This window comes from Podospora anserina, chromosome 1, assembly GCF_000226545.1.
Source record: "Podospora anserina S mat+ genomic DNA chromosome 1, supercontig 5".
Lineage (NCBI taxonomy): Eukaryota > Fungi > Ascomycota > Sordariomycetes > Sordariales > Podosporaceae > Podospora > Podospora anserina.
Window position 1 is genome coordinate 149,261 of NW_001914829.1, and position 23,103 is coordinate 172,363.

The 23,103-nt window shown below is 53.1% G+C and overlaps 4 protein-coding genes across 4 annotated transcripts; all 4 read right to left on the reverse strand.

Moving 5' to 3' along the window:
• Positions 1-575: 575 nt before the first annotated feature.
• Positions 576-4,463, reverse strand: PODANS_1_20770 (uncharacterized protein; the record flags this gene model as incomplete). The annotated part of the gene is made up of 10 exons (XM_001902998.1): positions 576-742; positions 804-927; positions 989-1,161; positions 1,213-1,255; positions 1,321-1,955; positions 2,005-3,197; positions 3,257-3,444; positions 3,505-3,971; positions 4,069-4,147; positions 4,374-4,463. The coding sequence occupies 10 exons, from the start codon at positions 4,461-4,463 to the stop codon at positions 576-578; spliced, it is 3,159 nt and encodes a 1,052-aa protein (XP_001903033.1).
• Positions 4,464-9,565: 5,102 nt separating this feature from the next.
• Positions 9,566-11,038, reverse strand: PODANS_1_20780 (uncharacterized protein; the record flags this gene model as incomplete). Its single annotated transcript, XM_001902999.1, has 4 exons — positions 9,566-10,485; positions 10,546-10,633; positions 10,713-10,772; positions 10,862-11,038. 4 exons carry the CDS (start codon positions 11,036-11,038, stop codon positions 9,566-9,568), a joined length of 1,245 nt encoding a protein of 414 aa, XP_001903034.1.
• A 3,289-nt stretch (positions 11,039-14,327) lies between these two features.
• Positions 14,328-16,544, reverse strand: PODANS_1_20790 (uncharacterized protein; the record flags this gene model as incomplete). The annotated part of the gene is made up of 3 exons (XM_001903000.1): positions 14,328-15,876; positions 15,935-16,249; positions 16,318-16,544. 3 exons carry the CDS (start codon positions 16,542-16,544, stop codon positions 14,328-14,330), a joined length of 2,091 nt encoding a protein of 696 aa, XP_001903035.1.
• A 4,990-nt stretch (positions 16,545-21,534) lies between these two features.
• Positions 21,535-22,888, reverse strand: PODANS_1_20800 (uncharacterized protein; the record flags this gene model as incomplete). The annotated part of the gene is made up of 3 exons (XM_001903001.1): positions 21,535-22,202; positions 22,259-22,708; positions 22,780-22,888. The coding sequence occupies 3 exons, from the start codon at positions 22,886-22,888 to the stop codon at positions 21,535-21,537; spliced, it is 1,227 nt and encodes a 408-aa protein (XP_001903036.1).
• Between the last annotated feature and the right edge of the window lie 215 nt (positions 22,889-23,103).

Consider the following 23,103-nt stretch of genomic DNA (forward strand, 5'->3'; position numbering starts at 1 on the left):
TACTTTTATTCACACCCTAACACCAAATTTTTTAGACCCTGTAAATTTTTGCTAAAAAACAATTTTAACCCCTTAGCCCTTTACTTTTTATTCTTTAATATATTTGTTGGAAGGGAATTTTTTTTTTTTTTTTTTTGGGGGCTGGGGGGGGGGGAAGGGGAATAAGAATGGGGAAATGGGTGAAGAGAGAAGGGGTGCTGGGGTAAGTGACGATAAAAATAACAACAATGCTCCTATCAACAGAAGCCAACCGAAGCCTCACCCCTATAAAACGTCTATCCCCAAGGCGCCTTATAATAAATGCCTCTGCTATACGCAACGCAGCACAGCGTGTTTCACCCTGTTGAACTGCGAGCCCATATACGCTAGATCGCCGGCCCGAGCATCCATACCGCCGCGACACAAGATCGCAACGATCATTTATCGGGCGGTGAAGCTGCCTATAGCTTTCGTCACCTTCTGCAGCCCCTGGCAGTGATGGAGCTGGAAAGTGTGTCCCGATAATCCTTGACCACTCAGCAAACAACTCGTCGGAAAATGCGGTCCCGAAGTGGCGGCAGTACAGAGGGTGGTTCCTAGCTTGTACCATTCATACCAGCACCCTGGGCCGCGAGGGCAGCCTGTTGGTGTTGGGCAGCCTGCGCTTCGGCTTGTGCGCACACATGGGTGATCACTGCTTGCTCATCGGGCGAGAGTTGTGAAGTAAGCGAGGCGTAGAATTGGGGCTGTTCTTGTTGAAGCCCTGTGGAGAATTAGAAATTAGCGGTTGCCGTCGCAATCTTTAACGGATTGTCGAAACTTACTGTGGAGAGAGACATGGAACGACATGTATGGGTCGATCTTGTCCAGAGGATTCTCCAGAAGTACGCTGTCTTCGCCCAGGTCATCATCGGAGACCTCACCCTCGGCGGACTGCAACTTTTGTGCCTGGAATGATCTCGTTAGTACGGTGCATCTGGATCAAAACTTTGCGAAGGCATTGCCTCACCTCCTCATTCAGGAAGTCAAGGTACGCAGTACTCTCGTCCTTGCTTTCACTGTGTTCACCCTCAGCTGCGTCGCCTTCCTCCCACTGAGCACCATCATCGTCCCAGTCCTCATCCTCGTCATAGTACGCTGAGCTGTCGAGTTGGAAGTCATCCCTGAGAGCCTCTTCGCGATCTGCCTCATCGTCAGTAACTGCAAGCCACATTCATCGCCTGTTCTACTTACTTTTCATAGCTGCCGGAAGGGTGCTAAAGAGGATCGTGATTCCCTAGAGGTCCGTTAATATCCAAATCATCCACAATTCAATCACCAGGCCCATCAAGGGTAACTTACCTTGAGAAGCCTAGGCCAGCCTACCGCGACGCTTGCCGGGATTTGTTCATTGGGAATAGTAATGAGTTGAACAATAGCCATGATGCAGAGCCTCTTGTCATGCACGCGGGTGAACGATTCCATACTGCCGAACCACAGGCTGAAGAACTTGTTGGTCCAGCCCTGTGTCTCCAAGATGTGGAGAGCCAGGAGGGGGTTGTAGTAGATGGCGTTAATGACCATCTCCATGAGGTGGATCTTGTACGACTTGATCGTGACTTCCTGTCCGCTCAAAACGTTCATAGCGATAGTGATGAAGCCGTGAACGCAATCGTCGATATGGCCACGGAGGCTGAGCATCATGGCTTCGGCGAGCTTGCAGGCGCAAATGCGGTCAACACCTCCAACCCTGTTCTCCATGAACATGTCCGACACCATCGAGAACAAAGCCTGGACGTATTCTGGCTTGTGGATAAGCTGAGGGGCACCGAACTGCACAAAGTTGTCCAGGGCAGGGAGCATGTCCTCGAGGTACAGCTCAGCACCAGACTTAAAGGTGGCATGGACAAGCTCAAATGCCTGCCACATGATGGGGGAGATCCGCTTAGCCGCGAACGTGCAGCTATCGATGATCTCGAACACTTCGTTGTACAGATCTGTCACATGTTAGCCCCGCTCCACACACCAACCGCCCATCAAACATACCGTAAAGCTTGTTCCGCAGGGTGATCTCAATCACAGGCATGAGCACCCCCTCGATGTGAAGCAAGACATCCGGCGAGCTTTCCAGAGTAAGGATGAGTGTGCCGATGGTCTGCAGCACTCCCAAAGCGGTGATGCTCTTGTCGTCTAGGTAGTCCCCATATTCGTTGTCGAGATCATCCCGTTGCTGATTGTTTTCCAACAACTCGCGCACGATGCGCAAGTATGTGTCACGCAGCTGCTCACTAAGCGCCACAGCGAAAGGAGTCAGCTCGGCAGCGAAAACCTCCACGAAATCTTCCATGACATTCGCCAGGGCGTCGATATCAGCCTCATTAGCCAGCTTGAGGAGCTGTTGCATGATTGTTGGGATGCTTGACTGCATGCTGGTTCTGATAATGTCATGTCTGATCAGGGGCTGCAGAGCCAGAGCTGCAGTCACACGGACTGGCAACTTGGGATCCGCCATGCAGTCCAGAATGTGACGATACACAGTCAGGAGATTGTTTTGCTCCTTGAAGTTCAGCTGCTCAAACTTCTCCACAGTGTCGCAGGCACGCGCACGCAGGTACCCTTGTTCGTTGCTGAAATCAGGGAAGACGAAGCGGACGAGGAAATATTCCACCTGGTCGGCGATGGGTGACTTCTTGCCCAGAATGACCGGAGCCAAAGTACCAATCATGCGGAGAGCACCCTCCTTGGCGATATGATTCTTCTTGTCCGGTTCGGACGCCTCGTATTGGGTGACCACCTCATTGATAAACTTGAGGATTTCGAACGTCTGCTTTCTCCGCGCCTTTGTCAAGGTGACCAAGAAATTGGTAGCAGAAACATCAGGGGCCGAAACCTCCTCGTAGAAGTTGAGCTTGCGGTGCAAGTATTCCTCGGGCTCTTCTTCAAATTTCTCAAGATCGTCCTCGGAGAGGCAAAGAACAGGAAAGATAAAGTGAGTGACCAAGGTGGTAAGGTGAGTTTTGAGATGCGCCCACATCTCCTTGGGTCGAATGCACTCGTCCAGGAACACAATGGTGTACGAAAGGCAGGGTCTGCTGAGCCAGGTGGTTTTGGCAACCCATTTCTCAATCTCTTGCAGGTAGTGGTTGAAAATCGTCGGCGCAACCTGGGCTGTGAAGTCCTTCGCAAATCTCTTCTGGTCGTCGCTGGCATTGTCCATGAGAGAATTGGGGTTACCGTGTCTACGAGACACCGTCAGCTACAAGCAAAGCAGCATACTTGACCCAGCACCGATTCGTACCTGATATACAAGCGGTTCAGATTGAAATACGCCCACTTCTTCGCCTTCCACCAGTGGTGACGCTCGCGTTCGAGGGGGTCTTCGTGCTGCATAGCAGTCGCGGGGATCGGCTTGGAAACAGTCTCCAGGAAGATGGTGCACCACGCAAGGTTAACCTCGTTCTGGCGGAGGAAATCCGAAAGCTCAAGCTGCGGATGTCAGGTCAGTATCTGCTCAGCACTCTTGAGGTTTACATCCTGGAAACATACCCAGGTGGCATGCTTGTAACATTTGAGGGCGATATGCAGCATTTCGCCAGCCTCGTCGCTCTCCTGCTTCACCAGCTCTTGGCAGACGACCAAAAGTCTTGGGAAGCTGGCCTCGACAATCTTGTCAAAGGGGGCCCTCGTCTCACCCTCTGGTGACTTGAATCTGTAGGTCCGGCAGATGGCAAGCAGGCATTGCAGACCAGCCATTACGGAGGCGGGAGTATTTGTGTTCAGTAGTTGAATCGTGTAGTCCATAAAGTTTGGCCATGACTGAGGAAAATCGAAGTGGAGGATTCGCTGGAGGACTGGCACAAGCTGCTGCCTCACCTTGGCCTGAGAGCCGGCGAGCACAGGCAGTAGCCTCTCGCGGAAGCGCACCTTCGCATCCTCGGGTATTACTGAGTTGGTCGTGATGTGGTCTGAACGCTCCCATGCGCGGTTCACCCGGTTTTTAAGATAAATAGCAGCTGAGAAGGTGTAAGCAATTGTGTTCATGGATGAATGAATATATAGCTCGAGATAAGCAACGGAAAAGGGTTCGGTGGGGGGGGGGGCATGTCGTACTTGGGAGCTGCAGGGTGACGTTCTGCTCGGAAGACACGAGGTCGAGGAGGATGTCTGTAAAGTTGGGCTGATCTTCGGCCTGCACACCAACAAGGGAACGGTCAGCAAACAGCCACACGTGTGGGCGCAAGAACGGGGCAGTGGAGGCGGCATTGTTGTTGTTGTTGTTGTTGTTGTTGTCATCTGGTGCGACGGGTAGGGGTTGGGGAAGAAGGGCATTCAGGGCACTCAGGTCGACACCCGGGGGTCGAGGGTGGATGGCGGCGGAGGCGGTGGTGGTGGTCCCAGTGGTGATAACAACATACCTGCTTCAGTTGGAGCTCAGCCCGCCTTCGCACATCAGCGTCGGCATCGAGAGTAGCGACGATGAACGATCTGATTGCGGTGGCGTCCATGTTGGGCAGCGTGAGGGATGTCCTATCGCATCAACAGCCCGTCCAGGGACAACAGCTATGGGTGTGGCGGGCAGAAAAGGCAGAAAAATGACACGGGTGGAAAGCCGAGATGGATGTCGAAGTCAAGGGCCAAGCTTAAAAAAATTTGGGCCAAAATCTGGGTTGCAACAGAGGTCGGCAAAGACCCCGAAATGGCGGGGCTAGAAGTTAAGAGGGTTCACGCTGTGTAGCCACAGGCGCTTGTCACTGTCAGAACAGCCCGTCGTTCACCTGCAACCTTGGTCCGTGCCTCTCAGCCTGCTCTGTCGGGTACCTGAGATGAACGAACAAAGAGGACCCTCGACTCGGGAGATTGCTGAAGACGGAAAGGAAAAGAAATGCTGAAACAACAAGTCCTTTTACTGCTGTCTGTCTGTCTCAAGGATCCTGTTGGTGAGCAGAGCTCCCGTTCCCGTTTCAGAGCGGTTAAGTTTCCTCGAATTGGGATTTGCAAAGGACGGGTGAGCTATTCTATTTTGATTTGGTGCGCTGCACCAACAAATACCAACCCTCTATCAGACGCCACTGCCACTAGACCAGAGCAATACTTCTCCGTGGGCTCACACTGAATCTAATTCAAGGCTCCGCCCCTCTATCTCACTTGAGCGTTGCCTTCGACGACCCTGTTTTGAATATAGGCACTGTCACGTCACAGAAACTGGTGGTCGTCCAGTTGCGGTGCTGCACAGTTCATCTAAACCGACACAGGCCTACTAAGAAGGACAGAGACAGAGGGGGGGGCTATTCTCCCCCCGATGAGCCGGGCAGTACCTCTTGGCACTCTGATAAGAAGATATCCAACCCCGCTATTTTGGAATTTTGTCATCCAAATACATATATGCCCATCTCTATTGCCCCTTCATTACTGCTCTTCACTGCTCCTCACATCAGACATCCCTCCTGTGGTCTATCCCGGCATTCCACTTTCCATTCCACTTTCCATTCCACTTGGTCCTGGCAGTCTCTCCTCAACCTCAATGTCAAACGCCTGCCAGAGGATTGCCAAGAAAGGGCAACACAACGGAGGGGACCCCATGTCCGCAAAGGCGGTGAAGCCCCTCGAATCGATAAACCGGTGCCCGCCAATCAGGGGCATCATGGTTCAACCCCTCCTTGCCCCTCCATCCAAGCCAAGGCACATGACCCACTTCCTTCTTTTCCCCTCTATTCCCCGCCATTTGCTTCTCCTGAAGTGGAGTTCACCCAGGGTTCGGGCTTTTTGACAAGGGCACAACTACACAGTATATAGAAAAGAAAATATTCAAATTCACATCAACAGATTTATGAAGCTGGCTTATGCGGAATGGAATACGGGGGTAAATCAAACTGCCCACAGTTGGTCTGCTCAAAAGCACAGAAACAATCCATGTTTCAAGATAGCCTCGCAAACAAAAAAACCCCCATCCACTGAGGCTCGCTGGAAGTTCCAACTCCCGTTAGACATTGACCAAGAGCACGAGGGGCTGTCGCTGAAGAACCAGCCCTTGGGAGTCTTTGCACCCCCACCAACTTATTCACTTGTCTTTTGCCCGGATTTCCTACTTTGCGTCACTGAACCCCGTTATGAGGCCTTGAAAGTGTCTCCATCTGAATTGACGCCCAACCCGCCAAACCACACCACCTAATATGTACTTAGCCGTCATGGCTGGTACAGTAGCGTCCCTGGCGTGATCACCAGACTGAGGGCTCTCGGCTGTCAATATCGTGATTTGGACTGACAGATCGGATTCGGGTTCAGCAGAAGAAGCTGCCATACTCTAGCTATCTGCCCAACGCAAGCCTCAAACCTTTTCCTTCCTTGCGCAAAACCTCCCTATCCATCCCAAGTAACCGACAAGAATAGCTTCCCATGGACGAACCGCCCCCCCCCCCCCCCAAAGATCCAGAAATGCCAACGGTCACGGTGGAGAAAAGCACACACACGCCCAAGGTGGAGCAAAGAGAACCAAAAGGCTCCGGTACCTTTGATAGTGTACTTTCCCGGTGACCCCAACAAGAATGTGCATCATCCGACATGTAAAAAGGGGGGCGCAGGAACAAACTCCATACAGCAAAGGGTCGTCCAAACTCTTCTTTCAAAGTGGAAATCAGGTACATGCATGCATATGACAGACAGATCCCAGCCTCACCTCACTCTTCCGCACCAAGCGGGCCATGATCATCACCACATTGTTGTTCAACCACCACACCACCCTCGAGGCCTTGATGACTGACAGCAGCAATATATATGTCACATAAAGAAATAAACCCCCAACCTTGAGACTTCCAAAACACCCTCTTTACCCTCATCAGAATCTCGCCCCCCCCCCACGGATAATCATGTCTCAAGCGATGAAAACGTCTCGTGAAAAATTCCACTGGTAATCACCAAACCCAACCCTCTTATCACACCCAGCACCGTAGACACCTCACTCATCTACAGACATCTTGCCCATCTTCACATAACCCTCTCCTGTAAGAGAAGCAAGCTTCTCGCAAAGACATGTCTCAAGACCCACTTGACGACATCCAAACACAACGCTGAAGTCTGATCATCGCGTGCAAATCTATGGGATGCATCATGAGCCATGCAGCAGCAAGAAGCCGGTTTATGAATGGCCCCTTATTTACTCTTTGAGCTCAGGTATCAACAACCATTCCGAACAGATACTAAGCACCACGCCATGACATTTCGGGATCAACCTTTGTGTGATGAGTGTATAATACAATGAATGGGCAATGATCACGCCACTGATCGAACTGACATTGACAAACATCGCAACGTTGATCAAAATAACATAAACCAAAAGTACCTCAAATCCAACTGTATTCATCAACTCCATCCCCAAAGAGCCAAAAGCATCATGAACATCCAAAAAAAGATGCCAAGCAACAAGCTGGGTATGCGCAAACTAACGTGGAAGAAAGAAACAAGACAAAATCAGACACCCGCCCAGAACTCATGACATACAGCATAAGCAAAACAAAACAAATCTGACAACCACCCACCCAATCTTGTAACCTATTCTTTTGTGCTTTCTTCAACAGCCCAGTTCTCCAAGACTGACCACCAAGCGCAAAACAGAGACACCATGCTATACCAAATACATGCGATGCCCAAAGCTAAACATGCTATGACCGACAGATAAAGGCGTCAATAACTCTTGAGCAGTGAAAGATAAACAAGCGGCTTAAAGATGATGACTATGAGAAAGGTATCCACACACTACAAGACGGTTAGACATGCTCTCAACAACCTCAAGGATGAACGAAGCCGAGGGGGGGATGGAAGACAAGGGGTGGAATAACTGACAGTAACATGACACAGAACATCAAGCCGTGCAAGTCCGGTCAAGTAAAGAATGGTCCAAATGGTAGTCCATGGCATGTCCAATGATAGTCCTCGGGTCCATGGCAAATCCAGCTGAGAAAGTTGAATCCAACGACAAATGTGATGAAATAGGTCGAAAATCGTTGACAAAATGATGCAGCAGAGGGGAAAGTCAAACAGATCCGACGAGCAGGGAAACATTCGTCTGTAACCTGAAGGAGTGTCGAGCCCTATCGGTGTTGGTCAAGTTCAGGTCCAAGTTGAGTGGTCCAAAACGTGCTGTCCAAGGCAAGACTGATGTCAATCCATGACTTTCCATCCGAAGTCCCACTGGTGTGTTGGTAACGTTGATATTCCAAGGCGGACGATTGCTGATATGACCGGTGTAGAAAAGAGAAGGATCCGGATGAGAAAGAAGTCCAATGGCTCAACCTTACCACGATGTTGTTCATTGATGTCTTTGACAGTGAGGGTAGCCTCAGCTTCAGATCCAGAACGATGATGTTGTGCGAGCTCCGTGCTCTCAGAACCCGGATGGGTCTGGCAATCCAGTGTCAGAACACCTCATGGTCAAAAGAGCGTCCGAGGGAGAAAAATGGTTGTGTTGTCAGGTATCCATATGTGGGGTCGAAGAGGTCCTCAATCCATGGCTTGTGTGAAAGATCCAACGGGAGAAGAGAGTCGCCAAGAGAGAAAGTGAAATCCAGCAGGGTCCAGAAAGATGTGAAGGCTCCATAGTTCCTCAGCGGTGTCCAGAATCATCAACCATCTGCGCTGTGTTAGTTGACTCAAACTCAAAAGCTCAGTTCGCTCGCCCGAGGCGAAGACGGTGGGTGGAAAATGGTGTAGCTCATTGTGCTCCGAGGGAATTCAGATATATACACTCTTTCAAGCGTTCACTCACCTCGCTGTCCGGCCGTAGCCGTTGTCTCTGGTTGTTGATGTCAGAGGCGGATACGCGGTTGAGAAACCGGGATGTCAGCAAGGCGACTCACTCCTGGGCGTGCAAAAAAGGGTTCACAGCCAGAGGCAAAATGCAACAAAGGAAGAAGCAGTCCCGACAGCCGATCCGGACAGCGAGGGAGGAAGTATCCACAACCGTTGTAAAGATGTCCTCAAGCTCATCATCGTTCTTTTTCCCTAGGCAGCAAATTTGTCTCTCCTATATGGTATCAAAATCGTCTCGTCTCTTGCCCCTCTCTGTCGAAAAAGGAAAAAAAAGGAAAAAAAATGATAAAAAGAAAAAAATTCACACGGCGGGGCTGCCACCCGCCGCTGTTTGTTGTCCAGAAGTTGCCAAGGGTCCAAAGGTTGCCGGCTGGCAGAAGATGATCCAGTTGGGGCGAAGATGCTTTTGACATGTCGAAAAGATCCAGAATAGTGGCCAGTGGAACAAGTAGTCGAAAGACCCGCATCGAGGGCATGTCGTCATATCATGATCCAAAAAACGGTTGACAGAGATGCAACTTGCAGCTCCGGAGGTTCGTGGAAACCTCTGATCCAGGGTCTATCCGTGGGGGCCTTGTGTCAAAAAGGCAGGTTGCAAAGGCAGCCGAGTCCAGAAGCGTAAAGAAAGTAAGAAAACAAACAGTGAGCTAGTCCCAGCCCAAGACATTAGCAGGCATTAACATAATAGCGGTTCAATCAGACGCTCCGGACTCGACATGCCGAGGACGTTTCGGGGCGGACAGTTTTGTGTGGCGACTAACGCGGGCATTTGCGTGGGGAGGGAAACCTGCGGTTCGACCGGTGATTAGCGACGGTGATGCCTGTTCCGGTCTCCGTGCCTATCATCGCGTTCGGTCTCGGAACGGCGAGCTCTGTGCTCTCGATGATCACGCTCTCGGTCTCTCGGTTCTGAATCGCGGTCGCGTCTGCCACTGGACGGTCCGGCACTCGTGGGTGTCGAGCTGGTTGGAGGAACGGTGGTGTTGGGAAGCACCGGACTGTTGTGATCCTCATATGGCGGCTGGTCCGGGGCGGCCGGGTAGCCTTGCCGTTGCGCTGTACCTGCAGGGGAACCTAAATCATCAGACGAAGCCTCGGGTGGGTTTGTGATTGTTGTTGTACTATACGCACCGCGGCCATAAAGAGGGTCGGCTGGGAAGGCCTGGCTGGCCGGAATCCCAGCAGGAGGCGGGTAGCCATATGGGTCTGCTTCCGAGCCAAACGGAGGACCTGATGTTGGCGTGCTGAAAGCCCTCGAAGGGGGGGCGGATGAAGGGGCCAATGGCATAGCCGGCATCCTCGGTGCATTGGCATATCCAGGGGCAGTCTGGTAGTTGGATCCGTGGATGAAGGCAGCATCCTGGGCGAATTGTCCTTGGATCGGCGGAGGAGGAACCATCCCGGCGTATCTGTCACCTCCCTGAGGTCCTGGGGAATACTGAGTTGGCGGAACATTGGGCGGATATCCTCCGTAGGGCTGAGTTTGATACTGGGGAGCGGCAGCGGGATGAACCTGTGTTGGGTAAGCACCCTGGGGGTATCCGGCAGGAGGGGGAGGTCCGGGGTACGGCTGGCCACCGTAGCCCGGGTTCTTGGGCGGCGGAGGAGCCGGCTGGTAGTCAATATCCATGGCAGTGGCGCCGTACGAGGCTTCGTACTCCTGTTCCCGTTGGCGGTTCTTCCACGCGCTGTAGTCAGATTGCCCGCGGGTCTGCTCGCGAGCGCCTATGGGCGAGTTAGAACTCCTCACATAAACGCCGTTCGAATGGCTGGAGTGTGTTGTACCTCCAGCGCCGCCGCCCGAAGACCTGGACGCTGCGCGCCGTTCCTGCTCCCACCGAGCGGAGTCGGCCTTGAGATCTTGAATCATGGCCTGCCAAGAAGAGAGAAATTTAGCCCCGTGCTCATCATCCACGACTGCCGTCGTCGAGCATCGAACGAGGGCCACTCACCGACGTCAAATTTCGGTATGCCGTGATGAAATAACCTTGGGTGACACGTCCATCTGGGGACTAAAACACAAACAAAACAAGACTTGGTGAGCAAAACTGCACATCCCAGCCTTCCCGAGGAGGCATTGCGGGGAAGAAGCAGGGCATACCTCGTAGGTGCCAGGGCGCACCAACGCATCGTTTCCCAGGTATCTGCAAATGTCTGATGTGATAACCTCGCGATCGATGCCATCACGGGGCACAAAGTATTCGTTTTGACGCTGGGCTGCTGGCGGGACTGGTGGCTGGCCGCCGCCGGGTCCTCTGTTGTTTGGTCTCCCCGCCATTGTGGAAAGTTTGGTGCGTGCGCGCGTCTAACGGTTGCTGCGAAGCAGAGTTGATTCCCCCGCCCCAAGAGAACCTAATTCAAGCTGACGATGATTGAATGATCGAGGAACCAGTGTGTGTCGGAGTGGTGTTGGAGCGGAACTGCGGAAATGGGGATTCCGGGCGTCGCGGCAAGGCAGCAGAAAAAAAAAACCAGAATAGGAGAATGAGAGAACGAGAGAGGGCCAGAGGGTGGGAGAAAGGCGGGCGGTCGTGGAAGAAATGGACAGTGGACAGGAAGGGTGGCAGTGGATGGAAGGCACCCGGCGCTTGGGGTTGGGTTGTCAGAGTGGGTCTCGCAGCGGTGATGGTGACTGGCGGCCTGTAACGGCAGTGGATTTTCTCCAGCAAGTCCCCAAATGCGCCCCCGTCTCCTTGCCTCCGTTGGGCAGTTAGCTGGCTGCCAGACAAGGCTCAAACGGCAGCACCCAGTTGGCTGGAAAGACACCGGTCTGAACGGACACGCAGCGAGAATGGAGTCATCCAGCCAGCGAGATCCAGACGGTGTCAGGGGGACCGAGAGGCACGAGAGGGGGACAAGCAGGGGAAGCCGGGGAATCCAGGCGTGCTGGTTGCTGGTGCGGTGGCAAAGCAGGCGCACGCAGCCAAAAAGAGAGGCCAAGAACACCTGCAGCGCTGTTCAATGCCATCCAATCGCAAGGCCCTCTCTCCGTCAGGAAGGAAGGGTTTGCACCGTCTATTGGGGAATCCCGTCGCCGTTCGAATGACGGGCGCCTGAGGTCGGATTGCTTTGCCGCTGCAGCTGAAAAAACCGGTACTGTCGGGATAAAACGGTGCTGGAGACTGACGTGACGGCATCGTGTTTGACTTGTCACCCCATCAGCATCCGTTCTGCCCAACATACATAACACATCACGCAGAATACATCGAAAAAATGAAAAGGTACCATGTTACCTTATCGTCGCCCTGTCCCAGCAAAGACCCCCTCCCCCCGAGGCCCAGCACAGCGCAGCAAATAACAGCCTGTCAGGTGAGCCGGTCGAGGCCAATCGCAGAGTGCGTGTTTTTGGGAGTGACGATGTGTGGTCTCTGGTGGTCTCGCGGAGGCGTGGGAGTGTGTGGTTGGCTCCCGTCACCAGCACCTAGTGGGTTGCTGCGTTCGCAGATTTGCAGCCTGCAGCATGGCAGGAGACCAGGGCAGTTGTGCCATTGCATTTCCCATCCTCAGCACCCAGCAAGAGTGCGGCGGGTTGCGGTAACGGAGAGGGGTTTCTCCCTCAGAATCGGTGTCTGAAAGAGGACTCGGTTAGAGAGACGTTGTCTCCCACGCACCGAGCCCTGTTTGTATGGAGTCGACGTCTGCGTTGTTGACGGCGTCTCTTCCCGCGGCCGCCGCAGAAGCGGGGGCATTTCTGACCCGGCATTACACCCAGCCCTCTCGGGTGTTCTCTCTTCATCTCTTGTGTAAAAAACACAGAAAGAGGCTAGACCCGTGTAACATGGAGCTATGTGCTACGGAGACGAGGCTTCTTTTGGGCATGTAGCTGGCGTCAATCGGTGTTGCCCAAACGGTTCAGGCTGTTGTTGCAAAGCCTCTGATTGGGCCTCACCCACTGTCAAAAAACGCCAGATGAGCGAGAGGTGCGGGCTCCCATGCCAATCGCTTGGGTGACAGCCTGCAGTTGTCACGACAGTACTGGAAAGAGAACCGAAGAAAAGAAGCTGTTTCGGTTGCTGTCCCCGTTTCTCTCTGCCCATCTCTGACACTTCACGCGCACAAGAAAAATGTGCAGGCTTGTTAGTCGGGAGCCCGAAGTGTGCCTGATCAGATACAAGTGGCGAACTGGATAAATTCCTCAGATCATACAGCAGTCTGAACTCAAGTGTCTTCATGGTAAGTTGACGTCTGCCCATCTTCGTTGTCTCGGGCCGTGCGCTAGGCGGAAAGGGCGGGTGCAGCATCTATCGTCGAGAGAGGAGAAGGCTTGCTGCATGGAAATGTCTCATCTGCTCACAGAGGAGCATCTATCCCCATCTCCCCTCCCCCCACTGTCATGCATCCCGACGTTATCTGATGGGGATGAGGGTATACAGGTGCATGATGATGGATACCTCGGTGCGTGGTTGACAACCGTGGTCTTTGATGCCAATGTACAACTATCTCTTACCTACCCGGACGGCTCCTCACCTGTCAAACATACGGACCGGTTGACAACGACGGGCATCATTGTTGCTTCGGTCTGGTGGAGTCAGGGCGAGCGAGGGCGTACGTAAAATCCTGCATAGGTAGGTACGCAGCTGCCGTGTTCAAAATCAGCAGCGACAGTGACGACGGGGCGAGGTTTCTGGTTTGGTCAGGTCGGGTATCAATACATGAGCCCAAAGCCCAACCGTTGCCCGCATGAGAAAATATGGGGACTGATGGTCGGACCAGCCAATCACTGGCTCTCGCTCTTCCCCAAATGATGAAGCGGTGGTCGACGAAGCAACATTGCTTCGCTCATGCTGACTCTCGTGGGTTTTGGGGAATTCCCAGAACCTCAAACAAACAAGAAGCCTGTGTACAGCGACCGCAGCAAAGGCTCTGACGCTGTATGACGGATTGTGAAAAATCTCGAAATAGACTGTGATCCGCTGCGAGAGACATTGGTGAGCTTGTTTGTGGCTTCAAACTGCACGGTGGCATCAGAGACGACAGCAGCTGGAAGAGATCCCACAGATCCCCTCAGGGGCCCATGCTCGTCGTCCGGGATGTGCTGTAGAGTTCCCAAACGGGTCGACTTCTCGGAGGATGAACGTGCATTTTCCAGCGACGTGACGATAAGGATTTCGTGTGGGATGGCCGGCAGAAGCAACTGCTCTCTGATATGGTTTGTGAGGATGGGGTTCACGGGTGTGCCCTCTTCTTCCATCCATCCGCGACGGCCCTCTTCCCGCTCCTTGCAAGAGGCGCTTGCATGCCGAGTGTTGGGTTCGGACGGGATTCAACGATTGGCTCCAGAATCGCCGCACTCCGACGACGTCGGTTGCAGGGGCTCTCCGATGACTGACATGCCCGCCCAGGATGTATGACGAACAGGAAGGCCATCCACCCACCGGGAAACATAAGTGCATTGCCCCCCATCCATTTTCTCGTTCTCCCGAACCAGCTTCCCCAATAGGCTGACTGTCGTATGCCTTCCATATGCTGTTGGTTGTCGGCTTTGCCCACGTAAGTCTTCGTCTTGCAGGTAGTTATCGAATGCACGGCCGCCTCGGCGATGCATAAAGCTGCTCAAATCATCATGATCATCCAAAATTTAGCTTGCTTTGACCGCGCTCCGGCTTCTTCTTCGACCTCCCCGTGGACTTCTTTGACCCTGACGCTGATGCGGATGATGCTGCCGCCGCCCCTTTCTGACTGCCGGCGCGCGCGTTGTTCACTGCAGTCGAAGCTTGTCGGTTGGCGAATGCCTGACTGACACGTTCTTCTTCCTCCTCCTGGAGGTCTTTGGCAAAGTGCCAATCCAGGTGACTCTGGAGCTCTTCCGGACCCCCCAGGTTGGCGTCGCATCGAGAACAAGCGTGGGGTGTGATTGGCGACCGTCTAGAATCGGCTTGGGCCTCCTCTGGTAAAGGCTCTCCCGGCCATCCCATGCCTGATGCGACATATGTCTTCGAGGTGCCCAACTTTGCTTCACCGCTATTCCTCCTCACGAGGTCGTCCTCGGGGCCCGTCGTCCGGGTGTCCTGGGACGGCTCCCGTTTCGCTGTCAAGAAACGCTGAATACCACCGCCGGCACCATCGATACGTCGTCGCTTTGCTGCAGGTTGCTGTCGTGTGCTCGTGTCGAGTGCTTCCTTGGACGAGGATGTGCGGGCCGATTCCGATGACTTCAGCGCTCGTGCCTCGTCACCTTTGACGAGAAACGAGTCGATGCCCATATTGCCAGAGACCCCCTCCTCGAAGCCGGCAACGCTCAGGCTCAGGTTGGAACACGGCCAGGCATTACCCTCCAGCGTGATTTGGTGAAACAGGTTCTTGGCCAACTCGAACAGGCTTTCCTCATTCAGAAGCCGCGCCGGTATGGGTCCCGATCGAGACCGGGTCTGGTTCCCGTGACGGTGGTGTAAATTGATAGTCTTTGGCCTCCTCTTGTGCTCCAGCACCCCTTCCTCAACCAGGCGAGCAAAAATATCCGCCGCAAAGATACGCAACCACTTCGTAGCCTGTTCCACAGTCGTAATGTCGGGACGAAATGACTTGGCCGACAGCATTGACTTGATCTGAGTGCCCGAGTTGACCTCACTCGTATCGATCCCCCTCAGCGTCTCGTAAATCCACACCCCGTTCTCATCTCCCAGCTTCTGCTTCAGCTGCTCAATCGGAACCGTCAACAAATCCGACACAGCCTCCGTCTTGAACGCGTCAGCAACCTGCTCCCCCAACTTCCCGCCCAAGTTCCTGATCTTTGTAAACTTGAACCCACTCAAGAAGTGCCCAACCGCCCTGTTTCGAATCACCGTCTGCTGATCCGGTTTCTTGTGCGCCGACCCCAACTTGCTTAGGAGCTTGTTCCTCGACACGCCCGCGGAGCAAGAATACCCCAACTTCTCCCTAATCACCCCCCTCACATTCCTCACGATCTCGCTCGCCACAAGCAGTGCCACGTCGTCCCAGTCCGGATCATCGAATTCCCCCTCCTGTCTGTCCCCCTCCCCCAGGTCGACCAGAGCATCCGCCTTCCAATCCAGCGCCGTAACCACGGGCATCGGCAACTCCTCACTCACATCCCCATACGGCGGCGGACCTCCCAGCTCCTCCCCATACCTTTCAAGCATAACCTGATGGACATGCCTACCACCAGCTGTCAGCATCATCCCACCTTTGCTCACTCCCAAAAAGCACAACTCACGCCGTCAAATCCAAAAACACCTCATCAATACTCGCCTTCTCAACCTTTTGCAACCCTCCCCCGGGCAAATGCTCCTTGATGACCCTCATGATCCTCCTGCTCTCCAACCGATACGGATCCAGCGACACCTTATCCGTAGCAATATGCTCCGCCGCGTCCTCCCGATAAGCCCACTTGTCATCCCCCTCCCGCCAAGTAGCAACATGCTGCGCTATAAGCTCCGGACACAACCTCCTCGCTTCAGTCACCGTACAATGCCGGCCGATCTTAAAGGCGCGGGCGGGGTAGTTGACTGCTATTAAACCTTGCCTTTCCCTCCCCTGTTAGTTGACAGGTCGAGCTTGGTATTGGGGGAGGGTGGTTAGAAAAAGGGGGAAAGATACCATTGTTGAACGGCCAAAGGCTTGTCCTCGGGGATGCCGAGCCGTACCATCTCCACCTGTGCGTAGAAGCAGTCCAGATCCAAATGGGCAACCACCCTCAACGGGCAGGAAGTATTGTAAGAAGCCATCTGGTTGAAGTGCCGGTAGGTGAACTGTGACCTTTTCCTCCCTGGCGCACCGGCGGGGGAGGAGTCCCGGTGCCGGTTGCGGAAGGGTGACGAAGACATGACCAGGTCCAAGTTCGCAACGAGCTAGAATTCGAGATTGGCGATGTTGCAGGTCGTCGGGGGCTCATCTTCTGCTGTCCAAATCGACAGACATCGATTGACTGGAAGTAATTGAAGGAAGAGAGAGAGAGAGAGAGAGAGAGAGAGAGAGAGAGAGAGAGAGAGACACACACGCGTCAGTGTGAAATCGGAGACTCCCGCTTTTCCACTGGGATGATTGATGAAAGTGGACTGTGGGACGGACAATAGGCCGCCAAGCAAATGGGATGTGCTTTGCTCTTGGGGAAAAGAGTGGAGCCCTCTTGAAGCGCCGATCTCTGGGACGGGGACGCTTGGACCAACCCTAGCTTTTGTGGAGACCCCGCATTTGCTGGGAAGACAATTGACGGGAGCTTTGCTGCGAGTAATCGGAGGATCCAGCGAGATGGGATTTGGATATCTTTTTAACGACGACGGTCTTTGTGTGGCTTTCAAAACATCATGAGCCTGATTGGGGAAAAAGCGCGAGATTCCATCATCTAGTTTCAGAGATCTTACTACATCTGAGGCTCTCATCATTTACTGCCGTCCCCTCCTCAACACTCACTCTTCAACCCCCACGCAGTTTTCAATATTTCATCTCCCTTCCCCTCTCTCAACATCCAGATTGATCATCAATCCTCCCCCCCTACATATAGTCATGTATTGTATCCAGTACATCTATTCTTTAACACTTCAGCCAGCCACTCCCAACCCCGGAGCAGACCGCTGCGGATCGGTAAGATAGTGGGCAGTTGCATGCATATCTTGGTTCTGCACGATGGACTCGATGCTGATGCTGATGCTGATGAACTTGGCATTTGCAACGTCCTCTGTGTTCTTCTCCTGTTAGAATCCTCATCATCGTAGCCTGTTTTGAGTGAGTTCTGGCGAGTTTGATGGTGAAGCTAGGTAGGTAGTAGTGTATATGAAGCATGTCACCTCCCGGGTGGTTTAGTGCATCTTCCGTTCCGAGTTGTCTCGGCTTGGAGCCATGACAGCTACCTCTGTCTCGCCGGTCTCGTCTTCCGCTACACCCACAGCAGCATGAACGAGGAAAAAAGTGTGGAAGCTCTGTGTCTCGTCCCGGAAACCCCGCGCGTGGAGTATGAGATAATTATCCCGAAGCGTGCCATGGTGTGTGATCAATTCGGGAAGCCCGCATGCCATGGCTTGCCGGCGACTACCAAGGTGGGTTGGAAGAATTCCATGACCTTGGAGGCGAGAGCAGAAGAAAACATGACAAGGGAATGATGAGAACTATAGAGACGGACTTGCCTATCGGAGAATGCGTATTTGTGTTCCGCTCACTCTTTACTCTTGGGTCGAAATATTGGGTGAAAGGGAGGTCAGTTGGCTTCAGAGTTGGTGTGGAGGGTGGTGTGGGTTGGGTGCCAGGGAGCCACAACCGCTCCGTGTCAACAGAAGGGGAGAAGCGGGTCGGGTTCAATGACTTGCAAGATGGCTGTCGATGGTGTTCTGATATCTGAGAAGATGCAGCAAGAGGAGAAGACAAGGGCTGGGAGGACACTCAACTTGTAGTCAACGAAGCCCCTTTCTTTTCCATATCCCACTCCGTCCCTGATCTTCCGCGCTTTCTAGCCCTTTGGTTGGCGTTGGCCCATCCTGCTACAGGCACCACTTTTAAACTTTTGCTGTTCCACACGCGCCGTCAGCACCGTCGAGCCTTATCCTCAGGTACCCTACAAGTTCACCTTCCACCACAGGACCCGAGTACCACAAGCCGCAGCCACGCCGTTGAAAGACTGCCGTGAACGTTTCCATCTTGAGGGCGAAGCGAGCGATTAGCGACAAACAACCCACGACGGGAAGGTGATAGAGACCGTCGATGGCATTACAACCATCGTCGTCCTCTCTCACTTTTGACTCCTGGACCTTGGGCAGCCTTCTCTCCCTTGAGCCACACACCCTCTCTTGCTTCTGGCCTTGCTTATGTTGCATACGTAGACTGATGCTGCCTATCACTGCGAGAGACATCCAACAACCCCTATCCGAACCCCAAGCAACAAGATTAGGTCGGGCCTGTTTTCATCGGCCACCACCCACAGTGCGGTTTAGCCGCCGTGTCCTGCCTCTACCTCGATTTGGCAGGTCACATGTTCCTACCAACCCTCTGGATGAGGCTCTTCTGCTCGTCCACTGTCCACCGCTCTTTCCGTGAGTGGACTTTGGGCATGACATCATTCGAGAAATGCCCGGTGATGGCCGGAGGAAGGTTGGAGCGGGTGGCCTGAGATGTGTTTCAAGCCGGGATCCATACCTCGCAAGGCTGCGCATCGTCCTCCTTCTTCTCAGTGAACAGTCAGTGGCCCTCTCCGCGATCGGCGATCTGATTCGGATGCTGAATCCGGTTGTCCATAGAGATATCCCTCCTTCCGACATCTCTTGCCCGCCCCTTGCCCAGTCCGGCGATATCCGAGAATGGGAGAGGAAGGTAGCTGCGGGCACAGAAGGTGCAGGGCATTCTAGTCGCTCCTCCCGTGACCGCTCCGTCATGATCGTGGAAGGATGTGCATATATCTTGTTGACTAGTGGTGATGGTGGAAGCTTTAGCCTGGACGTCTGCCCTCGTCTATCCCATGAAGGGGCGGAGCGTTGACATCAACTATCACATGCCTGGTGACTTCGCCCCGGTGGACTACGCTCTCTTGTGTTGTTCTCTAGAAGCAACGTGCCCTTCTCTTTCGTCGTGGCCTGGTTGGCAAAGGGGGCCGCAGTTCTAGAAGCAACAGTAGGCGAGGCTGCCAGGCGGCGTATGTCATTCTTGAAGACTTTGCACCAGCAGTGCCGCTCGCCTCTTTTATGATTCCGAGACCCTGGAAACCCGGCAAGTGTTCGGTAATTTGTACCTGCTTTTGTGGAACACAGAAGGTCATCTGTCCACGGTATCGAGTCCCTGCATGATGTTGAAGCAGAACCAACGAGCTTCTGACTTTGCCCTCAGCAATATCGAAGATCCTGGCAACAGTCTGTGCTGACACTCCCAAAGTTCGGTAACGGTAAATATCGGATGTGTGGCAAGCATGCTTCTCGTTGTTAATCCTCAACATGTGGGCCGTTGCCCGGGTGCCCCAGGGGATCCGGTCTGTCGGAGACGCCATCCAGCTTGGTCGTAACCGTGAAGCAGGTCGAAACCAGCTTTGTGTTGTCCAAGCCCCTGACCTTGCACGTTCAAACTAAACCTTCTAGCACTTAGGGCTCGTTTGTTGAGGCGAATGCCAGCGCCGTATCGTACCAGAGGGGCACCAGTATCTAAGCCTCTGTGGTCCAGCGGGTCACACCGCCCATAGAGTGATGTTATCGTCGCTGCTGACCTCCCGCCCGGGAGAGGAAATGTAACAGATTTGACCCCCACCGGAGGTGTCGATATTGCGTCTACCACGGAAGGAGTGACAGATGAAGGTGCCTGATCAAGGTGATTGTGGTAGTTTATAAAAGGACTCTCTGATGACCAGGAAAATGGTCAGCTCTACTCTCGGTAACAGACATCTCCCATCATAGCCAGCAATAAAGACCGTGATAAGTCTCTTCACATACCTCTCGCCCCAGCTTCTCCACAGAAACCAATCAATTTTCAACTCTGGATTTCCTTGTCAAAATGTGAGATATCATGGTGCAATCTCAAACGCCGTTACTGAAACCTCGCAGGGACGACTACTACATGCCTCCTGTTCGCATCGAACAATGCAATATCGTCTACTGCTGTTTGTGCAAGGCCAACGACGACGTCGATAGTATTATCAATCTCGACTCTGAGGATGAGTGCGCCGTCTGTCGACATCGCCCAGCCTTCTGCGAGCACTGCATCCCGGCGCAATAGGAGTGACAGAGAGCGTAAACCGGGAACAGTAGTTGTTTGGTTACTTCATCAAGCACGAGTTTCGAAACAACTTACTCAGTCACCAATAACTATGGCGGGAGTTGGCAACTGGTTTTCCCATGTACTTCCCTTGTTGATCTGGCAAGATTAGACGTGGCAACACAACTGGTTGAGAGGTTGGCGGCAGTGTCGCGAAGAAATCGTTTTCATCTTGTTAGACCCTTTCTCTTTTTTGCGTTCTGACTGGTTCAGAGCTATGTTGGTTAGCTTCTATATATAACTTGGTGCACCTCGTTACCCTACTCTCCCAATGATGTTGTGGGCTTCGAAGATTGAATCACTGTAGAGGCCGTTCACTCTGGGTCTTCCTCGTGATGCTACCTTTCCCTGATAAGGCGATAATTGGTACCGTGACGGTAAGGCCAGTCCATAATGGTGTTACTTCTGTTCTACATCATCAGCAATCAGGCAGCTTTCAAGAAACACATGGCATCCATTCCTTGCTGTCTGACATGGTGCAACCTCCCACGATGGCCGACGATGGCCAAGAAGTCCCTCCTGAGCGCGACCTGCCGTTGTGGTTCACGACACATCGTGGGAACCTCGCCGCAAGCATGCAGCTTCCCATCTTGACAAGCGAGTCGATTGCACATCTCTGCGGCGGGAAGAAAATCGGGATAAGTGGGTGGGATAGAGCCTTGCAGCTCGAGCTCGACAGAATTTCTTGAATGAACGGTGTCTGTGTTGATTGATCGGCCGAGCATCAGCGTCTGACAGTCGCAGAAGGTTGGAAAAGCTGAGGGTGAGATAAGCAGATGTGATGACAAAACAATGATTCTCTGCGGTCTTTCGGCAACGAACCAGGCATCGGTCGCTCTTGCAGTTTCAACCATCCTTTTCCAGAAGCGGGACTCGGGTGCCACAATATGACATTTTCACCACGGCTAGGAAGGCACGAGGGACCCAACCTGAACTGGGGCTGGCTTCCGATCGCTCCATAAACACCACTGCTGATCAAATTACCCTATCGTTGTACCGTCCAAGGATGCACGATATGCGTATAAACCCAATAAAATGACATGCGCCAGATAGCAAGTGCCCACAAAGAATCCCTGGGTATCTCCGTCTATATCATGAACCTCGTGTGCTGTCCGTCCCATTTACATGCCGATGCTGTTTCAGCTCTATAACCTCTCCCTTCTCGCTGCTGGACAGTTCTGGAAGCCCGAATCGTTCCCGCAACTGTTCATACAGGGGCCCCATCTCGTAAAAGCTTTCGTTGTTTTCGTAAACCGCGCAGGGCGATGGCTTGATCGGCAGTAGCCAGTCAACGGGGTTGTTTCCCATGATTGACTGCCAATTTCTATACGGTCCCAGATCCCATGGGTTTTCGCCCATCACCGTCTTCACAATGGCAAATGTCCGGGTTGCCAGCTGGTCCCGTGGAGGATCTTCGTCATGGCCAGGTCCCGAGCGCTTCGGTAGAGGGTATGTGATCACGCTGTATTTCGGTGTCCCTTGTGTCCCCCGAGGGACTCGAATGGCCAGTTGGTGGACAGTGTTCTTCGATTTGAGGTAGTCGACGTTGGTAAGATTGACAATGGCATACCGAATCGACGTGGCGGTCATTGTGAAGGTGAAAAGGCCAAAGAACGCACTGATTGCCAAAGCAGCTATTACCAGCCCATCAACGCCCTGTCCGCTGTCTACTTTCGACTTGAGGCAGATGACCGTTGCAACAATGACCACAATACAATACAATGCTGTGTAACCTGTGAACTGTATAAAGAACTTGAAAGCTGTAGTCCTGCATTAGCAACTTGATTCTAGGCAGATTTGACTCATTGGCACTGACATGTTTCACCGACAACTCCGCCTACCCACGGACAGTAATGATCCATCTTTTTGACACACCTGTCGAGCTCACTGCAATGATGGGCTCTGTCAACCTTCCAGGTGCAGCAAGAGCTGCACCACCGAGGCCGGCCGTCTGTGTTACACACAAAAACATTCTTGCTGTAGAAGCGCTCGAGACCTGGACTGTCGGGATTGTTGTCGGCACCAGCCTCGTATCGTTCGCCTGCTTCGAGATCACTCTCTGCTTTTCGGCCCTGGCGTTTGCGCTCCTTTTCCCGCTCTCTTTGTACAACAGCTCGCTCTCCGAGCGGCGTGACTCCCGGGTTGTGTTGTATTTCGAGGAAGACGCGGAAGTATGACAATAGCATACAGAGAAGAAAGACGAAGTATAGGGTAAGGAAGGCCGCAGCCACTCCATTTTTCTGCTGTGTTTGTAGGAAATAGTCCACTAATCAACTACGTTAGCGACTGGCCAGCAAAGAGACACTGTAACATTAAAATTCAACAAAACAAACATACAGCATACTCGCTTGACAACCACATAGGTTGCAAGGCCAGCACAACCGGCCAGTATTAATGGAATTATTCGGACCAGCCACCGTGTGGAAGCTGTTTTGGCTGCAACCATTGCGTCCTCCCGCCAGCCCACCCTCACATGTGAGACCAGAGGATGCGCCGATCCAAGTCGCGGCCGGCAAAGAGAACCAAAGAGAAACAGAAACGAGGAACGAGGCGAGAGTGTTAGGCGAGCCGGACCCGGATCTGACCGCTCCGTCTAGATAATTGCAATGGGCATCGGTTTGACGTCGGAGGTCGGATCAAGCTCACAGTCGGGACAAACGG